This window comes from Manis javanica, chromosome 13 (genome assembly GCF_040802235.1).
Source record: "Manis javanica isolate MJ-LG chromosome 13, MJ_LKY, whole genome shotgun sequence".
In the NCBI taxonomy this organism is placed as follows: Eukaryota; Metazoa; Chordata; class Mammalia; order Pholidota; family Manidae; genus Manis; species Manis javanica.
Window position 1 is genome coordinate 90,884,931 of NC_133168.1, and position 23,161 is coordinate 90,908,091.

At 43.0% G+C, this 23,161-nt stretch overlaps 1 protein-coding gene across 1 annotated transcript; it reads left to right on the forward strand.

The window, feature by feature from the left end:
- Nucleotides 1-3,334: 3,334 nt before the first annotated feature.
- Nucleotides 3,335-10,042, forward strand: LOC108408745 (olfactory receptor 10T2). Its single transcript, XM_037018538.2, is given in 5 exon segments — nt 3,335-3,371; nt 4,096-4,503; nt 9,460-9,725; nt 9,727-9,971; nt 9,973-10,042. Coding segments are annotated over 5 exon segments (1,026 nt in total).
- The last annotated feature ends 13,119 nt before the right edge of the window (nt 10,043-23,161 follow it).

Consider the following 23,161-nt stretch of genomic DNA (forward strand, 5'->3'; position numbering starts at 1 on the left):
AAAGTTCACCATTTTAAAGTGTTTAATGCAGTGGATGGTTGTGTATTCTCACAAGCGTGTGCCGTCACAGCCACTATCTAGTTCCCAGACCACGATCTCATTCCAGTTTTCTCTTTGTGGATGAGAGAATTTTGGGAGGTCATCACTCCAAAATTTCTGATGTTGGATTTATGGGTCTGGTGTTCAGAGGGAATGAGTGGTCTAGGATATCAATTTGAGAAGTATTGGCATGGATAAGGTATTTAACACCGTCTGATTGAAGTGATCATCTAGACAGACAGAAGAAAGTCAGACTGAACCCCTGGACAGCTTCAATATTGGAGTCAGGAAAGAGGGTCAGAGACGAAGGGGAAAACCAGGCGTAGCAGGTGATGTCAGTGTCCTTGTTCTGATCACTTAAGTGCACATCAGGGTGCCTTCCAACAGCCGGTGCTTGTGTCTCTTTGAGGGCTTTCTCTGGCCACGAAAGCTTACTCTATCCACGTGTACAGCAGGCCAAGAGTACTGGGGAATCAATGCCCCCTGGATTAACCCTCAAACATGACCAACTGGAGTTGGTGTCTGTGTACCTCAGCCACCTCTCCTAGGCTGCTCACCAGGGGCTCCCAGTGGGAATGCACCCGAGTTGCCACAGGGAGAACGTGCTTGATCTTTGCTTCCCATCTCTCTATTCCCCTGCTGGTGATATCTGGGGTCACCTCCCAAATAAACATTCACTCGAGTCCTTGTCTCAGAGTCTGCTTCTGGGGACCCTAAAACATAACAGGGGCGGTTTGTATAGAGCGGGCATGCAAAATCATGAGCTAAACTTGCAGTCATGAAATGGAACTCACGAGGTCAAATTTCTGAGCTAGGACTCCCGCGTGTTCATTGTTTCATTATTCTCAGTAGCCAAGATATGGAACCATCAGTGGATGAGTGGATAAAGAAAATGTGGAGTGCATACAGTATGGAATATTATTCAGCGACGAGGAAGAAGGACATCTTGCCATTTGCGGTAACTCGGATGAACCTTGAGGACGTTACACGAAGTGGAATAAGTCAGATGGAGAAAGAAAAATATCATTTATTTGTGGAATTTAAAAAAGCTGAACTCAGAGAAACAGTAGAATAGTGGTTACCAGGGTTTGGGGCAGGGGAAATGGGAAGAAGTTGGTCAAAGGATACAAACTTCCACTTATAAGACTAACAAGTTCTAGGGACCTAATGTACAGCATGGTGATTATAGTTAGCGATACTGTATTTCTATACTCAAAAGCTTGCTAAGAGAGTAGATCTTAAATGTTCTTACCACCAAAAAGAGAAGGTAGTTATACGATGGGGCAGAGGTGACAGCCAATGCTATGGTGGTAACCACGTTGTGATACATAAATATATCAAATGAACACCTTAAACCTACACACTGTTAAATGTCATTTTCTCTCAATAAAGCTGAAGAAATTTTTTAAAATATGTATTTCTCAGGGAGAGAGAAGAGAGTCTAGGACTGAACCCTGGGGAATTCTAATTTTAGGATTTGTGAGAGGAAGAGATTAAGAAGGAGTGGCTAAGGAGGTGGGGAAAAATTAGGTACCAAGAAAAGAAAAGAGGTGGTACCCTAAGAATGCAGCAGCCCAGTTTGAAAAAGACATGCACCCCTGTGTTTATCACAGCACTATTTACAGTAGCCAAGAAATGGAAGCAACCTAAGTGTCCCGCAGTAGATGAATGGATAAGGAAGATGTGGAGCATATACACAATGGAATATTGTTCAGCCATAAGAAGAAAACAAATCCTACCATTTGCAACAACATGGATGGAGCTAGAGGGTATTATGCTCAGTGAGATAAGCCAGGCGGAAAAAGACAAATACCAAATGATTTCACTCGTGTGTGGAGCATAAGAACAAAGCAGAAACTAAAGGAACAAAACAGCAGCAGACTCAGACCCCAAGAATGGACTAACAGTTACCAAAGGGAAAGGGACTGGGGAGGATGGGTAGGAAGGGAGGGAGGGACAAGGGGAGGAAAGGGGGCGTTACGATTAGCGCACATAATGTAGTGGGGGGGGACGACACACGGGGAAGGCAGTATATACAGAGAAGACAAATAATGATTCTATAGTGTCTCACTACGCTGATGGACAGTGATTATAATGGGATATGTAGGGGGGACTTGATAATAGGGGGAGTCTAGTAACCATAATGTTGTTCAAGTAATTGTACATTAATGATATCAAAAGAAAAAAGAAAAGAGGCTGGCATTGCAAAGAGGAAATTTGTCATCTGGGAGGTGGAAGAGGTTGAGCACAGTCCTGGGGAGCTCATAGGCTGGGGAAGATACACAAGGACACAAAATATGAGAGGAAATCCAGGAACTCCGGGAACACAGACGCTGCATGTGACTAGCCTGGAGCAACCAGGGAAGACTTCCTGGAGGAGGTAATGATAAGGATGTGCCTTTCAGGAAGAATAGAAGTTTGCAAGAGGCTAGGAAATTCCTGAGGGAACGGTGTGGGAGGGGCACACTGGCGTGAAACAGCATGGGAATCCCAGGGGAAGGGTCAGCTACTTGGAGAGGCTGGTCTGCACTCCACTTCCTTCATGTTGATTTCATAAATGGACGTTCCAGTTTTCGTGGGGCAAATGCTGGATTTGAAACTAGAGGAGGGAGCAGGGGCCAGATCACAAGGGTCTTAAAGATGATTTGAAACTTACTCTGAGGGCACTGGGGAGTCATGGCAGGTCTCTGAGCAGAAAAGGAACACAGACAGGGTCTGCTGTTCTGCGGCCAGTGCAGAGGACGGACTGGAGGAAGGGGACACGACGGGCTTTTACAACAGGTAAGAATGATGTGGTTTGCGTTGGGGCGGGGCTGAGGGGCTGGGGGCAGCTGAGAAGAGAGGATAGAGGTTTGGGGACTAAATTTGGGGGAAAGCAGGAGAGGGACTGAGGGGGCTGGTGTCAGTAGGAGAAGTTAAGCCTGGGCAACATTTGTTTAACAAGTATCCATTTCTTCTGCTGCTGCTTGAGGGCAGGGCTGGGGGTGCATCTTCCCAGCGGCAGCAGCCTTGCCCTGCATGTGGTGGGCACTGACTGGTGTTGGGGAGCACCATCCACAAAAAGAAATCACACTTAGTCTTTCCCTATTGTTTGCCATCAGAGCTGGGGGTGGTGCTGAGAAATGGACCCCAGGGTTTTGAGTTTCCAGGAGGGGGAAAATTTCTCAGGATGTCACCAGCCTGAGCCCTGGGGGCCTCGTTAGTGGCTGGGGGCCCCTGGGACAGCAGCTCCAGGGACTCCCTTGTATAACCCGGGCCCTCAGCCCCTTCTGTCTCAGGTGGTGGGCAGAGGGAGATGCGGGCAGGCACAGGGGCAACCTCCCTCGGCTATGGTGAGTGTGGATCCGGAGTTTCTGCTGGGCTGGAGAAGCCACTCTGGCACGTCCCAGTTTAGGGGAGTTATCTGAAAATGAGTCGGGGCAGGGAAGAGAAATGGCAGAGCTGACTGAGCATTGACCTGAAAACAGCCGAAAGGGCCAGGCTTGGAAGGTGGTTTGCCCGATGGGGGTTCAGTTCTGTTTTCTGCAGACGATGGGATGTGGTGCCCGGGAGAAGATACCTACCCAGGAAGGGAGAGCGGGGCCCCCAGAATCACACATGCTCACCTGCACACAAAATCCGTGCACAGATCCCCAGCACACATGGCGGGAGATGGAGGTGTTCAGGTGCAGTCTCAACACATGGGTGTGACATGCGTGTGTGTGCGCCCTGCAAGCAGCAGATACACACACGCACCCTGGAGCTTCATGGGCACACACCCCCAAAGGGTCATGTAGAGGTGAGGGTTCAAAGGTGGTGGGGAAGGGGCTCCTGTTTTGGGGTGGCAGCTTTCTGATGAGCAGAGAGGGGAAAAGGAGAGACTCCAGATCTCAGGCCCATGCATTTCTAGTCCCTCACCATCACCAAGAGGGTGGCATCGGCCGGGGCCCCAGAATCAGCACCCCCTGGCTCCTGCTAGTTCCTCGGGATCTCTCTATGCGTGTGACTGATTTTCAAGGGGTCAGGTATGCAAATCAGGAAGCTCATCACCCTGCGACCCGGTTTCCTTCTGCCCAGGACTCTCACCTGTCACCACCGGAAAGCAGAATCGGGACATGTTGCCCCACACTCCCCGTTACAGCTCCTCTGCTGTTGCGGAGTTACATTTCAGCCACATTCAGGCTATCCTTGTTTCTTCTTCCTCCGTGCTGCGTGGGTGCCGAGGGCTGGGGCGAGAAGGGCTAACGGTCCGCAGGAGGCTGCGCTGCTTGCTGTGCGGCGCCTGGGCACTTCCAGGGAGGAGCAGAGTCCCCTCTGCCTCCCGGCTGGACTGGTCCCACCTTGCCCGCCTGATGCACTCGGCTGGCACCGACCTCCTGCTCTTTCTCTCACACCCACGTCTACGCCGTCTGGAAAGGCTGGGCTCCATCTGCACAGCCTGTCCCCAGCTGGCCACCCCCACCACCTTCGTGGACCCACCCTGGTGTAGCGCCCATCACTGCTCACTTAGACGGGCTCAGCCACCTTCTCCTCGGTATCCCGGCTTCCACCCGTTTCCCTCCACTGCTCTCCTGCAGCAGCCAGAGGGGCACGTCAGGGTGCACGGGTCACATCCGTGTTCTGCTCAGAATCCACTTCACTCAGCATAAAAGCCAAAGTTCTCTCTGTGACCCACAGGATCCTGGCAAAATGCTGCTGTCACCTCCCTGCCCTCACCTCCTCTCACCCTCTTACTCCTCTTTATCCCTCTGTTCCTCCTCAATGTTTCAGGCACAATCCTGCCCCAGGGCCTTTGCACTGACTGTTGCCTTTACCTGGATGCTCTCTCCCAGATATCCTCCTGATTTCCTAATCTCTTCCAACTGCAAATTTGGGGTCTTTCAAGCACCCTGGGATCTGGAAATGAGGGAGGACAAGCCAGAAATCGCAGAGAGACAGCATTAAGCCTCCTGACCATGTAAGGCCACAACTGTCTTCAGACCCCTCCACTTCCCTCTAGTACTCTGCTTTCCCATTTTCTGTATTACTTATTTCTAATAAACAGTCTGGCTTAGTTATCACACCTGCCGCTTTTTGCCTGACTCCCTTCTCTAGAATCTTCTGCTCCCCCAAGGCTGGGATCTCCGCCTCCCATTTAGCTCCCTGCTGTGTGCCGAGCAGTGCCCGGCACTGAACAGACGCTCAGCGAAAACGTGTAGGATGAAAGGTGAGCAGCAGAATATCCAGCCCTTGAGACCCAGCCTCCAAACACGGACTCCTGCTTCAAACCCTGTCAGCACAACTGCAAGAATATGAGATTAATCCCTCTATGCTCCTCTTCCTCGGCAGTGCAAAGCCAAGGATAATAACCCAAGCAGCTGTCCTTGCAAGGAATCCGCGACCAAGGGGTTCACTGCATGGTTCAGGGAATCTTGCTGTTATCTGTAAGCTCACAGGATCAGTCTCTGCTTTCACACGCGAGGCTCAGAGGGGCAAAGAGAGCTGCCCTGGGTCATACTGCCCCTGGTTAGTGAAGCCACCAACATTCAAATTCAAGCTTGTCTGATTCCAGAGCTCAGCCTCGCTGGCCTGGCAGGTCACTGAAGGATTGTCTGAGTGCAGGAGTTCTGCTCTATGTGATGGCTATTTGGGTCAGGTAGTGACCTCCCCATCGCCAGAAGCATGCAAGTAGCAGCCCTACAAGATCCCAGAATTCCTCACACAGGTGTGTTTAAATCACTATGGGGACCCTTCCCTGGGTGCATCCCTCTAACTTGGACCTGCTGCTGGGGTTAAGTTCTGGCCAAGGAGTGGCTGCTGGTGGTGGTGTAGCTACAACTTGAACTTGCATCGTTGGGGTGTCCATATGTGTATATGTGAGGCTGCTGGAAGTGCTGCGTGGAGCCTGGGTGGGGGAAGGGGACAGGGCCAGGACACGCCACACACCACCGCGTTCCAGGGCGCCACTCTAAATCATCCAGGAACTCTAAATTCAAATCTGGCTTCCCAGGTCATTACGTTTCTCAGTCTAAGGACTTAGAACATGTTTCACTGAACTATTTCTTAACTTTAAATATTCAGTCATACGGTTATGTGGGCTTTCATTTGAACTCTACAAGTATGGGGGCTGGGTGGGCCTGGGTGTTTTTTTCTTCTTTTTAAAATCCAGATATAATTGACAGTTAACACTGATTGGTTTCGGGTGTACAACATAATGATTCCATATTAGCATATACCACAGCACGATTACCACAATAAGGCTGGTTAATATCCATGACCTCGCAAAGTCAAAAAATTTCTTGTCTTGCCCTGAGAACTTTTAAAATCTCCTCTTACAACTGCAGACATGCAGTGCAATGTTATCAACTGGTGTCAGCATGCTGTACATTACATCCCCAGGTCTTATTTATTTTATAACTGGAAGTTTTCATTTTCTTCTTAATGATTTGTAAGAGCCAAAGATTTTTTTTTTTAGGACCATAACCTTTTCTAGTTCGTGATTTGCCTATAACGGTTTTTCAACTTAATCATGTTTTGCATGATTAAATTTTACTTTTTAAACGGTCATATCCAATGACTTTTTTCTCTATGGAATCTTCTCAGTGATTGAGTTTCTGTCATTCTCACTATCTAAAGGCTCTGATATTCTCCCTGATATTGTTTAATTTTCAATAAAGGGCCTCTTTTGGACAAATGCTCTGGACATCTCTACCCAGTATACTTTGTCTTAGGTCAAGATGTTTAAAGGGGAGTCTGAGATTCTTGGTTTGGGAGTTTCATTTTTGCTTAAGTTTCTGAATATTTCAAGTCAGGCTTGGCTTTTTTTCATAGCATGAATCCCTCAGAGGACCTCAGTGGAGTTTCCCTAAATGGAATATTCTTTTAGTTTTAATTGTTCTAGTTCAGGGGTTGGACAACTACAGTCTGAGAGCCAAATCTGACCTCCTGCCTACTTTTGTAAATAAAGTTTTATTGAAATACAACTATACACACTTGCTTGTGCATTGTCTATAGCTGCTTTCACACTGGAATGGCAGAGTCAAGCAGTTACGACAATGACTCCACAGCTCCCACAACCTAAAATATTCACTGTCTGGCTCTTTATCTTTAGGAAAAAGTGTGTACCTCTGAGGCTGACCAACATGGCTGCCTGCTTCCTGCTTTTTCACTTAACACTCTCCGGTAGTCCTGACTTGTCTTTTTTTTATAAACAGAGATTCCATGTTTATAACTGGAAGATTCCATGAAGCACATTTTTTGTTATTTTTCTCTGCTTTATGTGTTTTCAGAACTGATTTCTAACATTTATTTTTCCAAAATTAAAATTACAGCAAACTTCCAAAATTTTTAAATGATCATTCTCAATTTCTGCTCCTTATTTGGATGAGAATTTTTCAAACGCGCAACTACTTTTTTTCCTATTGAGGGTCATTGGCTTGCAGATAACTCCAAATGCCAGCAGATGGCGCACAAATCAGGCCTCTCCATACCCGGCCACCCTCCTTTTTCTCTATAGGTGGTTAAGGAACTTAAGACGGAATTAGTTTTTTCAGCCAATTTACTCTTGATAAGCAAGGAAGCATTGCATTAAGAACATTTTCCTTAAAACAAAGTCCCTTGTCCCAAAAAAGTGCAAACATTTCCAATGTAGATTTTTTTTTCTGAGCTTGCAGGTTGATTATAAAATGATAAAACTATCCTCAATGCAGATTTTCTACTGAAGCCTCCTCATTTGAATTAAAATGGTCATATTTCAGAGTTGCTTTCCAATTAATTAGGCAGATGTATCCATTAGCACAATCCCAAGCTCCACCCATGAAATTGTGTTATAAGACCAGAGGAAATAAATGAACTTTCAGGGCTGAAGATTATATGCATCTTTACACCCACAAGTCCTAAAACAGGAAAATGTTAAATTGCCTAATATTTAAATAAATATCAGTGAATAAAATGTACATCTCAATTTTTTTAGAAATTTGATTAATACATTCATAAATCACATTTTAAAAAATTAACTTTTGGTTTAAGTTAAGTTTATTTAAGTAAATTGAATTTACACCTTATTAGTCATATAAATAAATCAAATCTATTTATTTAAATAAAATCCTAAAACATTTTATGGGGGAAGACAAATGCTTAGGGCTCGTGCAAGTCCTAATGTAGCTCTGGGTATTAAGGTTCCTGAAAGGGTTATTTGATTGATTTCAGATATTGCTATAGGCTGTCTTTTTGGGGTACCCTTTTCACATGGACTGTAGTGGACCCTGTAAATTCCTGGCCCATCCTCCTTGTCCTTATTATTTACTTTCTCCCCAGGCACACTTTGAATTCCTGGTACACGTGGCAGGTCAGAGGTGCTGGGAGATAATGCTTCCTGGTAGACACTCTGAAGCAATGACCCACTGGGATTAGTGGATAAACACCCCAGTTTCCTCACAGCCCCTCAGGACTCCCCAAGGAGGATTACATTCCAGCTGCCTTCAGTGGTGATTTCCTTGATAACACAACTTTCACTGCCTGTCTCTGTCCCCTGTCTGGCTTCCCGTCTCCTCCACCCATGTTTTTGGGGCTGACGTCCCAGATAAACATTGCTCTTTAATCTTTGCCTCAAGATCTGCTTCCTCTCCCCATCCCTAGTATTAGTCTTTACAGGTTCCTGTGATTTTCTTTTCTTTTTCTTTTTAAAAATTGAAACGTGCTTGACCTAGAACATTGTATAAGTTTAAGGTGTACAACTGTGTTGACTTGCTGCCTTTATATATTGTGATGTGATTGCCACTGTAGGGATGGTTAGCACCTCTGTCAAATTGTGTGATTATCATATTTCTTTTGTGTGTATGGGGAATAATTAATATCTTGGGCCTAAACAAGTCTGGTGATTATAATACACAATATTATCATCTATATTCACTATACTGCACATGAGACATTCAGGACTTATTTATCTAGGAGCTGCCAGGTGGTACCCTTAAATAATCTCTCTCTATTTTCCCAGCCCCACCCCCTGGTCACCACCATTTTACTCTCTCTCTCTCTCTCTCTCTCTTTATACAAGTTTAGCTCTTTTAGCGTCCACATGTACATGAGATCATACAGTATTTGTCTTTCTCTGTCCGGCTTCTCTCACTTAGCATAATGTCCTCAAGATTCATCCTGGCTGTTGAAATGGCAGTATTTCCTTCTTTCTCATGGCTGAATAATATTCCATCGTATATACATGCCACATGTCCTTTATCCATTCATCTGCTGATGGGCACTCAGGTTGTTTCCATATCTGTGATTTTCATGTCTACTGAAGAGACAAACATGCTGGAGTGACGTTAGGAAAACAAGGGATATATTTCCGAGTGTCTTTTTCCTTTTTTCGTAAAACAGAGATGTTATCCTACCTCCCTGGTACCCGGTGCAGAGCACAGCCTTATGAAGTTGTTCTATTCTGTTTACTCTGTCCTTTCTGCTCAGGCTCTGAGAAGCAGTGGGAAAATGCCACCTGGTTGGTGACAGAGTTCATGCTGGTGGGCTTCTCCAGTCTTCCAGACCTGAGGACCATCCTCTTTGTGCTGTTCTTTCTCACCTACCTGGTCACCCTCAGCGGCAACTTCACCATCGTCACCGTCATCCATGTGGATCAGAGCCTGCACATTCCCATGTACCACTTCCTGGCCACGCTGTCCCTCTCTGAGACCTGCTACACGCTGGTCACCATCCCTAACATGCTGGTTCATCTGCTCCTTCCTCCTCATCCTCCTTTCCTACACCGCCATCATAGCCACCGTCGTGAGGATCCCCTTGGCAGCGGGCAGGCACAAGGCCTTCTCCACCTGCGCGGCTCATCTCACTGTGGTCGTTGTGCATTTTGGCTGTGCATCCATCATCTACCTGCGGCCCGAGTCCAGAGGAAAACCCCAGCAGGACCGGCTGGTGGCCGTGTTCTACACGGTGGTGACGCCGCTGCTGAACCCCGTGGTGTACACTGCGCAACAAGGAGGTGAGAGCGGCTCTGAGGAGGCCCTGGCCCAAGCTTAGCTTCGGAGTTTTTAGGTAAACTTTTGTTCTACATTCGTGCTCTACCCTTTTCATATACGTGTGCCCCACCCGGCACTCGGTTGCCCTACCTGGAAACCAGGGGCCATTTTTATGACCTCAAATGAAATAGCTTGGTGGAGGCAATTAACAGTGACTTGAGACCCAGCACAGACTCCACAGAGCTACTTTTTTCCCCTTGTCTTCCTTGACTTAGTGGGAAGCAACATGGCCTGCAGTGCAACATGGCAACCAATGGAGGGCGCCACCAACCGCACCCAGCCTTAGCAGGTAGGGGAGAGAGATGATTTCATCGGCGGTGAGCAAGGACTGGCCTGGTCTAGCACCCCTCACTCATGTCTTTTTTTCAGGTCGGTGGGGAGGTGGGGTGCGCCCTGTTTGACCCCAAGCCAAGGGTGCATGTTATTTTTCTGTCCAAAGCTCACATTTAAATGCAGTGGTTTTCATAATTATCCTCCCTCTGGCCTCCCCTTAGACTCCTTATTTCTTTGGTATATAATGGGAGGGAAAAAAAGCAGGGTAAGTAAAAAAAATTATTGTGGCAAATACATATAACATGAAATTTTTTATTTTTACCTTTAAGAGAAGTTTCTTATTGTTGAGTTTTACAAGTTCCTTATGTATTCTGGAAAAGAATCCTTTGTCAGATGTGTCGTTTGCAGGATTATCTCCCAGTCTGTGGCTTGTTTTCTCAATCTCTTGAGACTGTGTTTTTTTTCCCACATATTTATCACTAACTAAAACGGTCCTTATTATTTGTCTCCTTCCGCTACATTGGAAAGCCTACAAACCACCCGTCTGTTTTGTTCTCTGCAGCATTTCCAGTGCAGTGCATGGTGCCTGGTATCTTGGATGCAGCTGACAAATATTTGTTGCTTGAATGAATGGGTAACAACTGTTAACATTTTTAGTTTGTCTTATTCCTATTGGAAATGGCAGTAAGCCGACTGAAGTTTGTTAATTTTAAAAATAAAGCTTTCAGTTATTTTAGCAGAAAAAATGAGTTTATTCAGAAACAGCAGGGAAGTGCAATTCACAACATACAACCTACAGCAAAGTCATAGGCAAGTCTGGGCCAGAAAGGAGAGGAAGGCTCTTTTATAGAGGAAAGGGAGGGTTGGGCTGTTCTAAGGAAAAAGTTCATTGGAGGGAACTGGGAGTTCCACACATTGCGGCCTCTCATTGGCTGAGCTGTGATATTCTGTCATTGGTTGGGCTGTTTCTGGGAAGCAGCAACCTTCCTTTCTCCTGCTAGGTAGTAAAGTGGCTAAAAGCTTGCAAGGTGTCAGACTCTTCCCCTGGGGTCTGCAACTGATGAGGAGTGGTGGGCATGGTGGTCTCCCTTGCTGGCCTCCCAACACCATGTCAGCGAGGTTCCCCTTAATTAATTTTCACAAGTTCTTTCATCTTTTTGAAAACTCAATTTCAAATTATTGCCATTTTAATCTTCAAGAGGAAGGATAAAGGTTAACCGTTTGCTATAGCATGAGATGAATTTCCACTATTTAACCACTTTAAGTGTGTGATTAAGTGGCATTAATTACCTTCGCATTTTTGTACAACCATCACCGCTATTTCCAAAACTTTAAAAAATCATCTCAGACTGAACCTCTGTACCCATTAAGCAATGACTCATCATTCCCCACTCCTCCCAGTCCCTGGTAACTTCTAATCTACTTTCTGCCACATGAATTTGCCTATTCTAGATATTTCATATAAGTGGAATAATATAATATTTATCCTTTTCTCTGGTCTGGATTATTTCAGCTAGCATAATGTTTTGAAGGTTTATCTGTGTTGTAGCATGTGTCAGAACTTCATTCCTTTTTTTTATAGTTAATTTAATCAAAGTTTATTGAATATTCTTACATTCAAGGTATTGGGTTTGATCATTTAAGAGACATGCACGGGAATAACGTATCTTCCCCTGCGTCTTTTAACTTGTAGTCTAGATAAGGGAAGTAAGAGGTATATATAAGTGAGGATATATATGAGTATTGCATTTGGTATGATATAGGGGAGTACAGAGGATAGTGAGGGTATTTGTTAGGGGAAAAGCCTAGGACTTTTAATAAGGGAAACATTTGAGCTGAGCCATACTTGACAGATAACATATTGATGGGTATGATGGGGAATAATAGAGTTGTAGGAATGCTAGTTGAGGGACTAGGCTGAGAAAAATTTTGGTGGCAGGATTCATTCCTTTTTATGTCTGAGTAATATTCCATTGTATGGGTGTACCACATTTTGTTTACCTGTCCATTTTTTGATGGACACTTGGGCTGTTTCCATCTTTTGGCTATTGTGAATGGTGCTGCTGTGCACATTTGTGTGTAAATATCTATATTGAGTTTCTGTTTTCAATCCCTTGGAATAGAATTGCTGGATCACAGAGTAATTCTCTGTTTAATTTTTTGAAGAATCACCAAATTATTTTCTATAGTGACTGCACCATTTTATATTTCCATCAAGAGTGGATGAGGATTCCAATTTCTTGTCATCCTTGCCAACACTTGTTATTTCCCATTTTAAAAAAATTAAAAATTATGTAGTCATCTTATTAGATGTGAAGTGGTATCTCATTGTGGTTTAGCAGTTCGATTTTGTCTACTTAAACACTGGATTTGGGTCACAATCACCCAAAGTATCTTTTCCGACCACAATGGAGTGAAATGAGAAGTGAGTGACAGAAGGAAAGCTGGACTGTCCACAGATATACAGAAATTAAACAACACACTCTAAACAATAAGATCAAAGAAAAAAAATGACAACTAGGCTGGAAAATGCTTTGAGATGAACGAAAGTGAAAACATAACATCAAAATGAAGGGGATGCATCAAAAACAGTGCTCAGAGGGAAATTCATAACTGTAAGTGCTTACATTAAAAAAGAAGGTAACATCCCAAATCAATAGTCTGACTTTGTTCTTCAATGAACTAGAAAGAAAGAGCAAGCTAAACACTGGGATTGGGGCTGCCACCATGGGATTTTCCCATAAAATATGGAGTGTACTTAATGTGCTATATCTTATATGTCCTAATAGGTCCTCCCTTCTCCATTTTGCTCTATGTCTCAGGAGATCAGCCTGTATGGATCATATTGATGGGCTCTACGCCCTCTAGATTCTGTTTGGGGTTGGCCAGAGGGAGCACTGGTGGGAGATGGAGGACAGGAAAAGAGAAAATCTGGGGTTTTACTCTACCTGGTTGCCATGCGTGGCTGCTCTCTTAATCAGAGCCCCAGCCTGTTCCACACAGCCACTTTCTCTGGGTACATGTCACCGCCTTCTCCTTCAGCTCTCCAATGTTACTAGCTCTGAGCTGCTGCATCAGCCCTTAACTCTGTCCACACCTTTACAAAGAGCCCCTTTTAGAAACTGCTCCTGTATTAACTGGCAGGAGCCCATCATCTATTTCTTGTTGGATCCTGGTTGGTACACATGCAAGTGGAATCTCTTGAAAAGGAAACAGGCAACCTCTAAGAGAAACTTTCCCTGTCAACCCACCTCTGATCACATTGGGAAAACCAAGCCACCATCTCTGACAACTCTGACTTCTCACACAGACCACTGTATCTTGCCTTTGAAATGCCACCTCTTGCTGCTCCATTTTCTGATTCTAGTACTCATTCCATGTATTTAAACATGTACATGATTATAGGAGTCTCACAGGGATAAGGTTTTGAAAGTGCCAAATGGATGTGTTTATTGAAGTCCTCTCCACTTTCCCATACATTGCATCCCCATGAATGATTCTGCCATCAAGGGCCCATGGAAAGAAGAGGAGCAAGGAGCCATGTCGCAGAAGACCACTGAGTGTGGCCTGCGGCAAAACGGGAGGAGTGGAGGCCATTAATCCAACAGCTCTTGAGGCACTGAAACTGGCAAAATAAGTGAACAAAGAAAAGGATCCTTCTCCAGTCAAGCCTTGCGGTGAGACCTCACCACTAGCTGATGTTTTGATTGCAGCTTGTGAGAGATTGTGAAGCAAACGTCCCAGCCGAGCCATGTTCATATTCCTGCTCTACAGGAACTTTGAGATAATAAACATGTGTGGTTTTAAGTCACTAAGTTTGTGGTAATATGTTTTGCAGTAATAGATAACTAATAATTAGTTAATAGATAATAAGAGTATGTGGGGGAGGGGCAGAGAAGGGTCTTCCTCTCTTCTCCCCAGTATGAAATCTAGGAAGAGCCTGTTTGCTGGTGCCACACCCACTACACGCCAACAGCTGAGGCTCCTGCACAGGAAATTGAGCTTCTGGGCACTAGAGGGTGCCTCTACACAAATCTATTATCTCGTGAGAAACACTAAAAAAATTAAGAGACAGAGGAATTTGGTCCAAACAAAAATTCAAGAAAAACACCAGAAAGAGGGCTTAGTGAAACTGAAATCACCAATTTTCCCAATAAAGATTTCAAAATAAAAGTCATAAACATGCTCACGGATATACAGAAAAGTCGTCAATATTTCAGGGAGGACTTCAAAAAAGAGATATGAATCCTCATGAAATGCCACTCAGAGCTGAAGAATACAGTATCTGAAATGAGATATACAATGGGGGATTTTAAAGTAGATTAGATGAGGTAGAGGAGATGGTAAATGAACTGAAAATTAGAGAACAGGAAAACAAAGAAGCTGAGGAACAGAGAGAAAAAAGGATCTCTAGGAATGAAAGAATAATAAGCTGTGTGACCAATCCAAATGAAACAACATTTGCATTATAGGGGTACCAGAATAAGAAGAGAGGGACAAAGGGATAGAAAGTCTCTTTGAGCAAATGATTTTTAAAAACTTCCCCAACCTGGTGAAGGAAATAGACACTCAGGTCATGGAAGCAGAAAGATCACCCAACAAAAGGAACCCTAGGAAGACAACACCAAGACATATAATATTTAAAACAGCAAAAATCAAGGATAATGAGAAAGTACTGAAAGCATCCAGACAGAGAAAAAAGATTACTTATAAAGAAAATTCCATCAGGCTACCAGCAGACTTGACAGCAGAAACTTTACAGGCCAGAAGGGAGTGGCATCATATATTTAATGTAATGAAACAGAAGATCTCCAACTAAGAATACTCTATCCGGCAAGATTATCATTTAAATTTGAAGCAGGGATTTTAAAATGTCCAGATAAACAAAACTTGAGGAAATTCATCACTACCAAACCATTTCCACAAGATATCTTAAAGAAGACTTCTCTGGATGGAAATGCTCTTAAGGCTAAAATAGCTGTCACCACAGAAAATAAACCCACAGTAAAGGTAGTAGGACAATTAATTACTAAGCAAAAACAAAGTTAAATCAACTACTCACAAAGTTAGTCAAGGGATATACAAAAAGTACAGAATATGACACCTAACATATAAAGAATGGAGGAGGAAGAAGAAGAAGAGGAGGGGGTAAAAAACTTTAGGTTGTATTTGAAATAGAATATTAGGCAATTTAAGATAGACTGTTAGATAGTAAGGAAGCTATCCTTGAACCTCTGTACCCATTAAGCAATGACTCATCATTCCCCACTCCTCCCACAAATCTAAAGTCTACAATGGCAATGAATACATATCTATCTATAATTACTCTAAACATAAATGGACTGAATGCAACAATCAAAAGACAGAGTTGCAGAATGGATAAAAAACAAGACCCATCTATATGCTGCTTATAAGAGACTCATTTCAAATCCAAAGACATGCACAGACTAAAAGTGAAGGGATGGAAAAAGATATTTCCTGCAAGTAACAGGGAGAAAAAAGCAAAAGCATGTGTAGCAGTACATATATTGGACAAAATAGATTTCAAAACAAAGAAAGTCACAAGAGACAAAGAAGGACATTACACAATGATAAATGGATCAGTCCAACAAGAGGATATAACCATTATAAATATCTATGTACCCAACATAGGAGCACCTACATTTGTGAAACAAATACTAACAGAGTTAAAGGGGGTAATAGAATGCAGCATATTCATTTTAGGAGACTTCAACACACCACTCACACCAAAAGACAGACCAACCAGGCAGAAAATATGTAATGAGACAGAGGCAGTGAACAATGTATTAGAAAAGATGGACCTAACAGACATCTACAGAACATTCCACCCAAAAGAAGCAAGATACCCAGTCTTCTCAAGTGTACAAGGAATTTTTCCAGAATAGATCACATACTGGGCCATAAAAAGGAAATCAGTAAATTAAAAAAGACTGAAATTGTGCCAACCAGCTTCTCAGACTTCAAAGGTATGAAATTAGAAATAAATTATGCAAAGAAAACAAAAAAGTCCACAAATGGAGGCTTAACAACATGCTCCTAAATAATCAATGGATCAATGACCAAATAAAAACAGAGATCAAACAATATATGGAGACAATTGAAAACAGCAACTCAACAGCCCAAAACCTGTGGGATGCAGCAAAGGCAGTTCTCAGAGGGAAGTATATTGCAATACAGGCCTACCTCAGGAAAGAAGAACAATCCCAAATGAACAGGCTAAACTCACAATTAATGAAACTAGAAAAACAGAAACAAATGATGCCCAAATACAGTAGAAGGAGGGACATACTAAAGATCTGAGTAGAAATAAATAAAATTGAGACGAATAAAACAATAGAAAGAATCAATGAAACCAGGAGCTGGTTCTTCAAGAAAATAAACAAAATAGATAAACCCCTAGCCAGACATATCAAGAAAAAAAGAGTCTACACACATAAACAGAATCAGAAATGAGAAAGGAAAATCACAACAGACACCACAGAAATTTAAAGAATTATTAGAGAATACTATGAAAATTTATATGCCAACAGACTGAACAACCTCAAAGAAATGGACAACTTTCTAGAAAAATGCAACCTTCCAAGACTGACCCAGGAAGAAACAAAAAAATGGAACAGACCAATTACCAGCAATTAAATCGAACTGGTAATAAAAAAAACTACCTAAGAACAGAACTCCTGTGCCAGATGGCTTTACAGCTGAATTTTATCAAACATTTAAAGAAGAGCTAATACCCATTTTCCATAAAGTATTCCAAAAAGTAGAAGAGAAGGGAATACTTCCAAACTCATCTATGAAGCCAGCATCACTCTAATACCAAAACCGGACAGACACCACAAAAAAAGAAAATTACAGACTAATATCCCTGATGAACATAGATGTGAAAATCCTCAACAAAATATTAGAAAACTGAATTAAAAAATACATCAAAAAGATCATCCATCATGACCAAGTGGGATTTATTCCTGGTATGCAAGGATGGTGGAATATTAAAAAAATCAATCAATATCATATACCACATCACCAAAAAGAAGGACAAAATTACATAATCATCTCCACAGATGCTAAAAAACCATTTGACAAAATTCAACATCCATTCACAATAAAAACTCTCAACAAAATGGGTATAGAGGGTATGTACCTCAACATAATAAAGGCCATATATGACAAGCCCATAGCCAACATCATACTTAACAGTAAAAATCTGAAAGCTTTTCCTCTAAGACTGGGAACAAGACAAAGATGCCCACTCTCCCAACTTTTATTCAACATAGTACTAGAGGTCCTCATCACAGCAATCAGACAACTCAAATAAAAGGCATCCAAATTGGTAAGGAAGAAGTTAAACTGTCACTGTTTGTAGATGACATGATATTATACATAGAAAACCCTAAAGACTCCACCAAAAAACTATTCGAACTAATAACTGAATTCAGCAAAGTTGCAGGATACAAAATTAATACACAGAAATCTGTTGCATTCCTATATACTAACAATGAATTAGCAGAAAGAGAAATTAGGAAAACAACTCCATTCACAATTGCATCAAAAAGAATAAAGTACTTAGGAATAAACCTAACCAAGGAGGTGAGAGACCTATACTCTGACAACTACAAGACACTCATGAGAGAAATTAAAGAGGACACCAGTAAATGGAAACATATCCTGTGCTCATGGATAGGAAGAATTAATATAGTCAAAATGGCCATCCTGCCTAAAGCAATTTACAGATTCAATGTAATCCCTCTCAAAATACCAACAGCATCCTTCAATGAACTAGAACAAGTAGTTCTAAAATTCATATGGAACCACAAAAGACCCCAAGTAGCCAAAGCAATCCTGAGAAGAAAGGACAAAGCAGGGGGAATTACGCTCCCTGACTTCAAGCTTTACTACAAAGCCACACTAATCAAAACAATTTGGTAGGGGCACAAGAACAGACCAATAGATCAGTGGAACAGAGAGCCCAGATATAAACCCAAGCATATATGGTCAATTAATATATGATAAAGGAGCCATGGACATGCAATGGGGAAGTGACAGCCTCTTCAACAGCTGGTGTTGGCAAAACTGAACAGCTACATGCAAGAGAATGAAACTGGATTATTGTTTAACTCCACACACAAAAGTAAACTTGAAATGGATCAAAGACCTGAATGTAAGTCATGAAACCATAAAATTCTAAGAAGACAACATAAGCAAAAATATCTTGAATATAAACATGAGCCACTTTTTCCTGAACGCATCTCCTTAGGCAAGGGAAACAAAATAAAAAATTAACAAGTGGGACTACATCAAACTAAAAAGTTTCTGTACAGGAAAGGACACCATCAGCAGACTGAAAAGGCACCAGAGTATGGGAGAATATATTAATAAATGATTCATTTGGTAAGGGGTTAACATGCAAAATATATAAAGAACTTACACACCTCAACACCTCTCCCCAAAAAAACCTGATTAAAAAATGGGTGGAGGATCTGAGCAGACAATTATCCAAAGAAGATATACAAATGGCCAACAGGCATGTGAAAAGATCCTCCACATTGCTAATGATCAGGAAAATGCAAATTAAAACCACAGTGAGATATCACCTCACACCAGTAAGGATGGCCAGCATCGAAAAGACTAAGAACAACAAATGTTGGCGAGGATGTTGAGAAAGGGGAACCCTCCTACACTGCTGGGGGGAATGTAAGCAAGTTCAACCATTGTGGAAAGCAATATGGAGGTTCCTTAAGAAACTAAAAACAGAAATACCATGTGACCCAGTAATTCCACTCCTAGGAATTTACCTGAAGAAAACCAGATTCCTGATTCAAAAAGACAGATGCACCCCTATCTTTATCGCTGCACTATTTACAATAGCAAAGATATGGAAGCAACCTAAGTGTCCATCAGTAGACGAATGGATATAGAAGAGGTGGTACATACACACAGTGGAATACTACTCAGTATAAAGAGAAAAAAAATCCTACCATTTGCAACAACATGGATGGAGCTGGAGGGTATTATGCTCAGTGAAATAAGCCAGGTAGAGAAAAACAAGTATCAAATTATTTCACTCATTTGTGGAGTATAAAGACAAAGCACAACTGAAGGAACAAAATAGCAGCAGACACATAGACTCTGAGAAGGGACTAGTGGTTACCAAGGGGGAGGAGTTGGGGAGGACGGGTAGAGAGGGAGGGAGAAGGGGATAAGGGGCACTACAATTCACAATCACAATATCGGTAGGTCACAGGGAAGGCAGTACAGCAGAGAAGACAAGTAATGACTCTATCACATCTTATTAAACTGATATACAGTCACCGCAATAGAGCTGGTGAGGACTTGATAATATGGCTGAATATTGAAACCTCAATGTTGGTCATGTGAAACCTTTGTAAGATTGCATATCAATGATACTTAAATAATAATAAAAAAGTCTGCCTGCCATGCAGGAATTCTTGCTAACAGAACCTTACTTCTATTTAGATTTCAAGGAAATCTTGGAAGTTGGACTTCTGTTAGCCTGAGTTTAGAATTTTGATTATTATAAACCCAAAATAACTCCATTCTCTTGCTAATGAGTCATATAAAAATGAGTAAATTCTGGGCAGTAAAAGGGAGGGGATTCAATGGATGGGGATTCTGTAGTTTCCTCACATCAGAGAAGGTTGTGAGAAGAGAGATTTTCTTTTCTTGCCTCTAATCTGAGTCTGTGAGAGAAGGTGATGTTTGGAGCTTCTGCAGCCATTTTGTGACACAACATTTGAAAATGACAAAGTAGAAAAGATGAAAAAAGTCTGTGTCCTCAGTGACACGTCTTGTCATGTAAAGAATAAATTGTCCATATAATTTAAACCCACTTGCATTTGGGTTTTCTGATACTTGCAGCCCAAAGTCCACTACTCAAACTGAAACAGATGTTTGAAGTGAGGTTTTACTCCTCCCCACTCACAGCGCCACTACTCAGAGGCCAAGACTGAAGGGTAAGATTTGAAAAGGTATAGGAATTAAAGATGGACCATTTTGTTTCCGTATATATCTTTGTCCTCTGGAAGGCTCCTCATTGTACCCCTTGGCCACTGAAGCTTTCTCAGCTCATTTCCTCCTGGTACAATTTTGGGGCCTGGGAAATTTTTCTAGAAATCAATTAGTCCAAATAGTACATGCAGATCACATTGGGAAACATGGATTGTAGTGTTCTTTTAGTGTGACTGGACTGCTTAACCCCATGTTTGGGAAAGCAGAATTTGATGTGTGTATTTGTGACAGGATAGGGTTTTTATCCTATGTCTCTTCTGAGGGGAGGAGTGGCAAAATTGAACAGAGAATGAGTGTTGGCAACATGATGAACAAAAAGTTACACTGTCACATCCATTACAATGGTTAATACCAAAAAAAAAAAACCTCACAGAAAATAACAAGTGTTGGCAGGGATGTGGGAGAAGTTGGAACCCTTGTGCACTGTGGGTGGGAATGTAAAATGGCCCAGCTGGTATGGAAAACAGTATGGTGGTTCCTTAAAAAATGAAACATAGAATCACAGTATGATCTAGCAATTCCACTTCTGGCTATATATCTAAAGAAATGAAAGAAGGATTTCCAAAAGATATTTGTACATCCTTGTTCACAGTAGCATTATTCACAATAGCCACAGATGGCAGCAACCCAATGCCCACTGAAAGATGATGGGGAAACTAAACATGGTCCATCCGTATGATGGAGTATTATTCAGCCTTAAAAAAGGAAATTCTGACACATGGAACAATGTTGGCGATCCTTAAGGACATTATGTTTAGTGAAATAAGCCATTCGCAAAAAGACAAATATGATTCTGTTTATATGAGTTATCTATAGTGGTCAGATTGGTAGAGATAGGATGTAGGATGGAGGTAACCAAGGGTTGGGGAGATGGGGGAATGGAGAATGAGGATTTAACAGCTATGAAGTTTCGGTTTTTTGGAGGTGCATGGTGGTGGTGATGGTTGCACAACAATGTGAATGTACTTAACACTACTGAATTGTTACCCTTGTGGGGACAAGCACTGGCTGATTGTAACATTTTGTCCTAGAATAGCCATGTGTCTACATGGTCCCCTCTTTCTGGCAGTATGCTAAGTATGTGGGTATGCTGAAATCCAGCTCTGACTTGCCCATGGAAACATCTTACTGGGAGGCAGACCCCTCTGACCAAGGTTTTGTTTCTTGGGGTGCTAGTGGCACAAGAATGATTCCTCCTAGTGTAGCACATAGTTTTTGCCCCCTTACCCACAGCACATTCTTAGTCTTTGTCCCCTCGCCCCACATAAGCAGTTCCCTCCCTGTCCACAACAGCAGTGGGTGACCTCATCCAGCTGGCTGCTCCTGACTCCTTGTGCGTAAGTCTATAAACACTCACGCCTCAGGGGCTTTGCTTGTCTTTGGAGTGCTCTCCCATTGCAATTCGCCCTCTTGGGAGTGCGATCAGATCTGTGATCACACAATTCTTACAGTGGTTAAGATGGTAAATTTTATTGTATGTGTATTTTACCACAATTAAGATTAAAAGATAAAAAATTTAAAAGGTGGTGCTATGAGAGGCAGCAAATATTAGCAGGAGAAGGGTTTGTCTTGTAGATAGCTTGGCCCTGAACGGTCTGACGGCATATCCCTAGACAAGCAGGACCGGAAGGACTGGTGCCAGTATACTCAGTGTTTGTATAATATCCTTGCACCCCTCTACTCATAGGTAGCACCCATCTCCAAGGAATACAGCCTATTGAGTAATATTTTCCTGTATTCAGTTTAAAATAAAAGATCTGCCCTCAAGCCATAGGATGGTTTCTCATAGTTTGGTGACCTACAAACTAAAAATGAACATTTCCATCTACATGCAAAATACATGTTAACAGTACAGAAAACAAAAATACTTGAGTGGAAGCATGAAAAACAGAGAGGTCATTGAGTTGAGCAATTAAAATTTTTCGTTAGGCAGGAACTGTGGAGACCCCTACCCTTGTGGTGGGTAAGTTCTTTGTGCATATCCCCCCATGGTCCTTGGCTCTCTCCCCTGGGAGGCTCCTAGCTGTCCCGTCTCCCATTGCTAATTCTGAAGCGTTCTCATTTTATTTCCTAATAGCACAGATAATTTATTGGAGGAATTTTTCTAAAAAGAGGTGTAAAGGGACAGCAACAGACAAAGAATATGGGGCCAACGGAAGTGATTTTTTCTCCAAATGGGTGAAGCGAAAACCTTGGAATGATTCCACGATGGGGTGGAATCCTCAGAGGGAAATCCCTTAAGCCCACAAGGGATGGGAACCTATGTTAAAACGGCAGGATTTGGCTTGGACAAATCCATACCAGAACTATTCCCCCTTTGATGATCTTGGAAGATCTTGAAGAGATCATTTTACAGAGTAGAAACTTTCCAGAGCTGTAATGGGGCGAATTGCACCGACAGTGCACCGCAAAGGTATGGGAAGGGGCGGGCCCCTGGGGGAGGGGTCAACAGGGAGGCGGGCCTACAAGGAAGGAGGCGGGGCCCCGGGTGGGGCCCCATGTCTTCGCAGGTACACGGTGAGATGGGAGGCGGGGCCTGGCGCTGGAGCGAGGGGCGGGGCTAGTCTGGGACGAGTTCCCAATAGGGGGAGGGCTCGTAACTGTCCACATATCTCCAACCTGAAGGAGCGAATGGCCTGGAAAGCTGGTTGGGCTGGGGCGGCCCTGACTTTATGGGCCTGCAATGTGGGACCAAAGGAAGGCCGCAGAAGGCGGGCCCGGAAGGGTGTTGACCTATAGAAGACGCTGGGGGGTGCGGCCTCCCGTAAAGACGGGGGTGAAGGCGGCAGTGCGAGCCAATGAGAGGCGAGGGAAGGCGG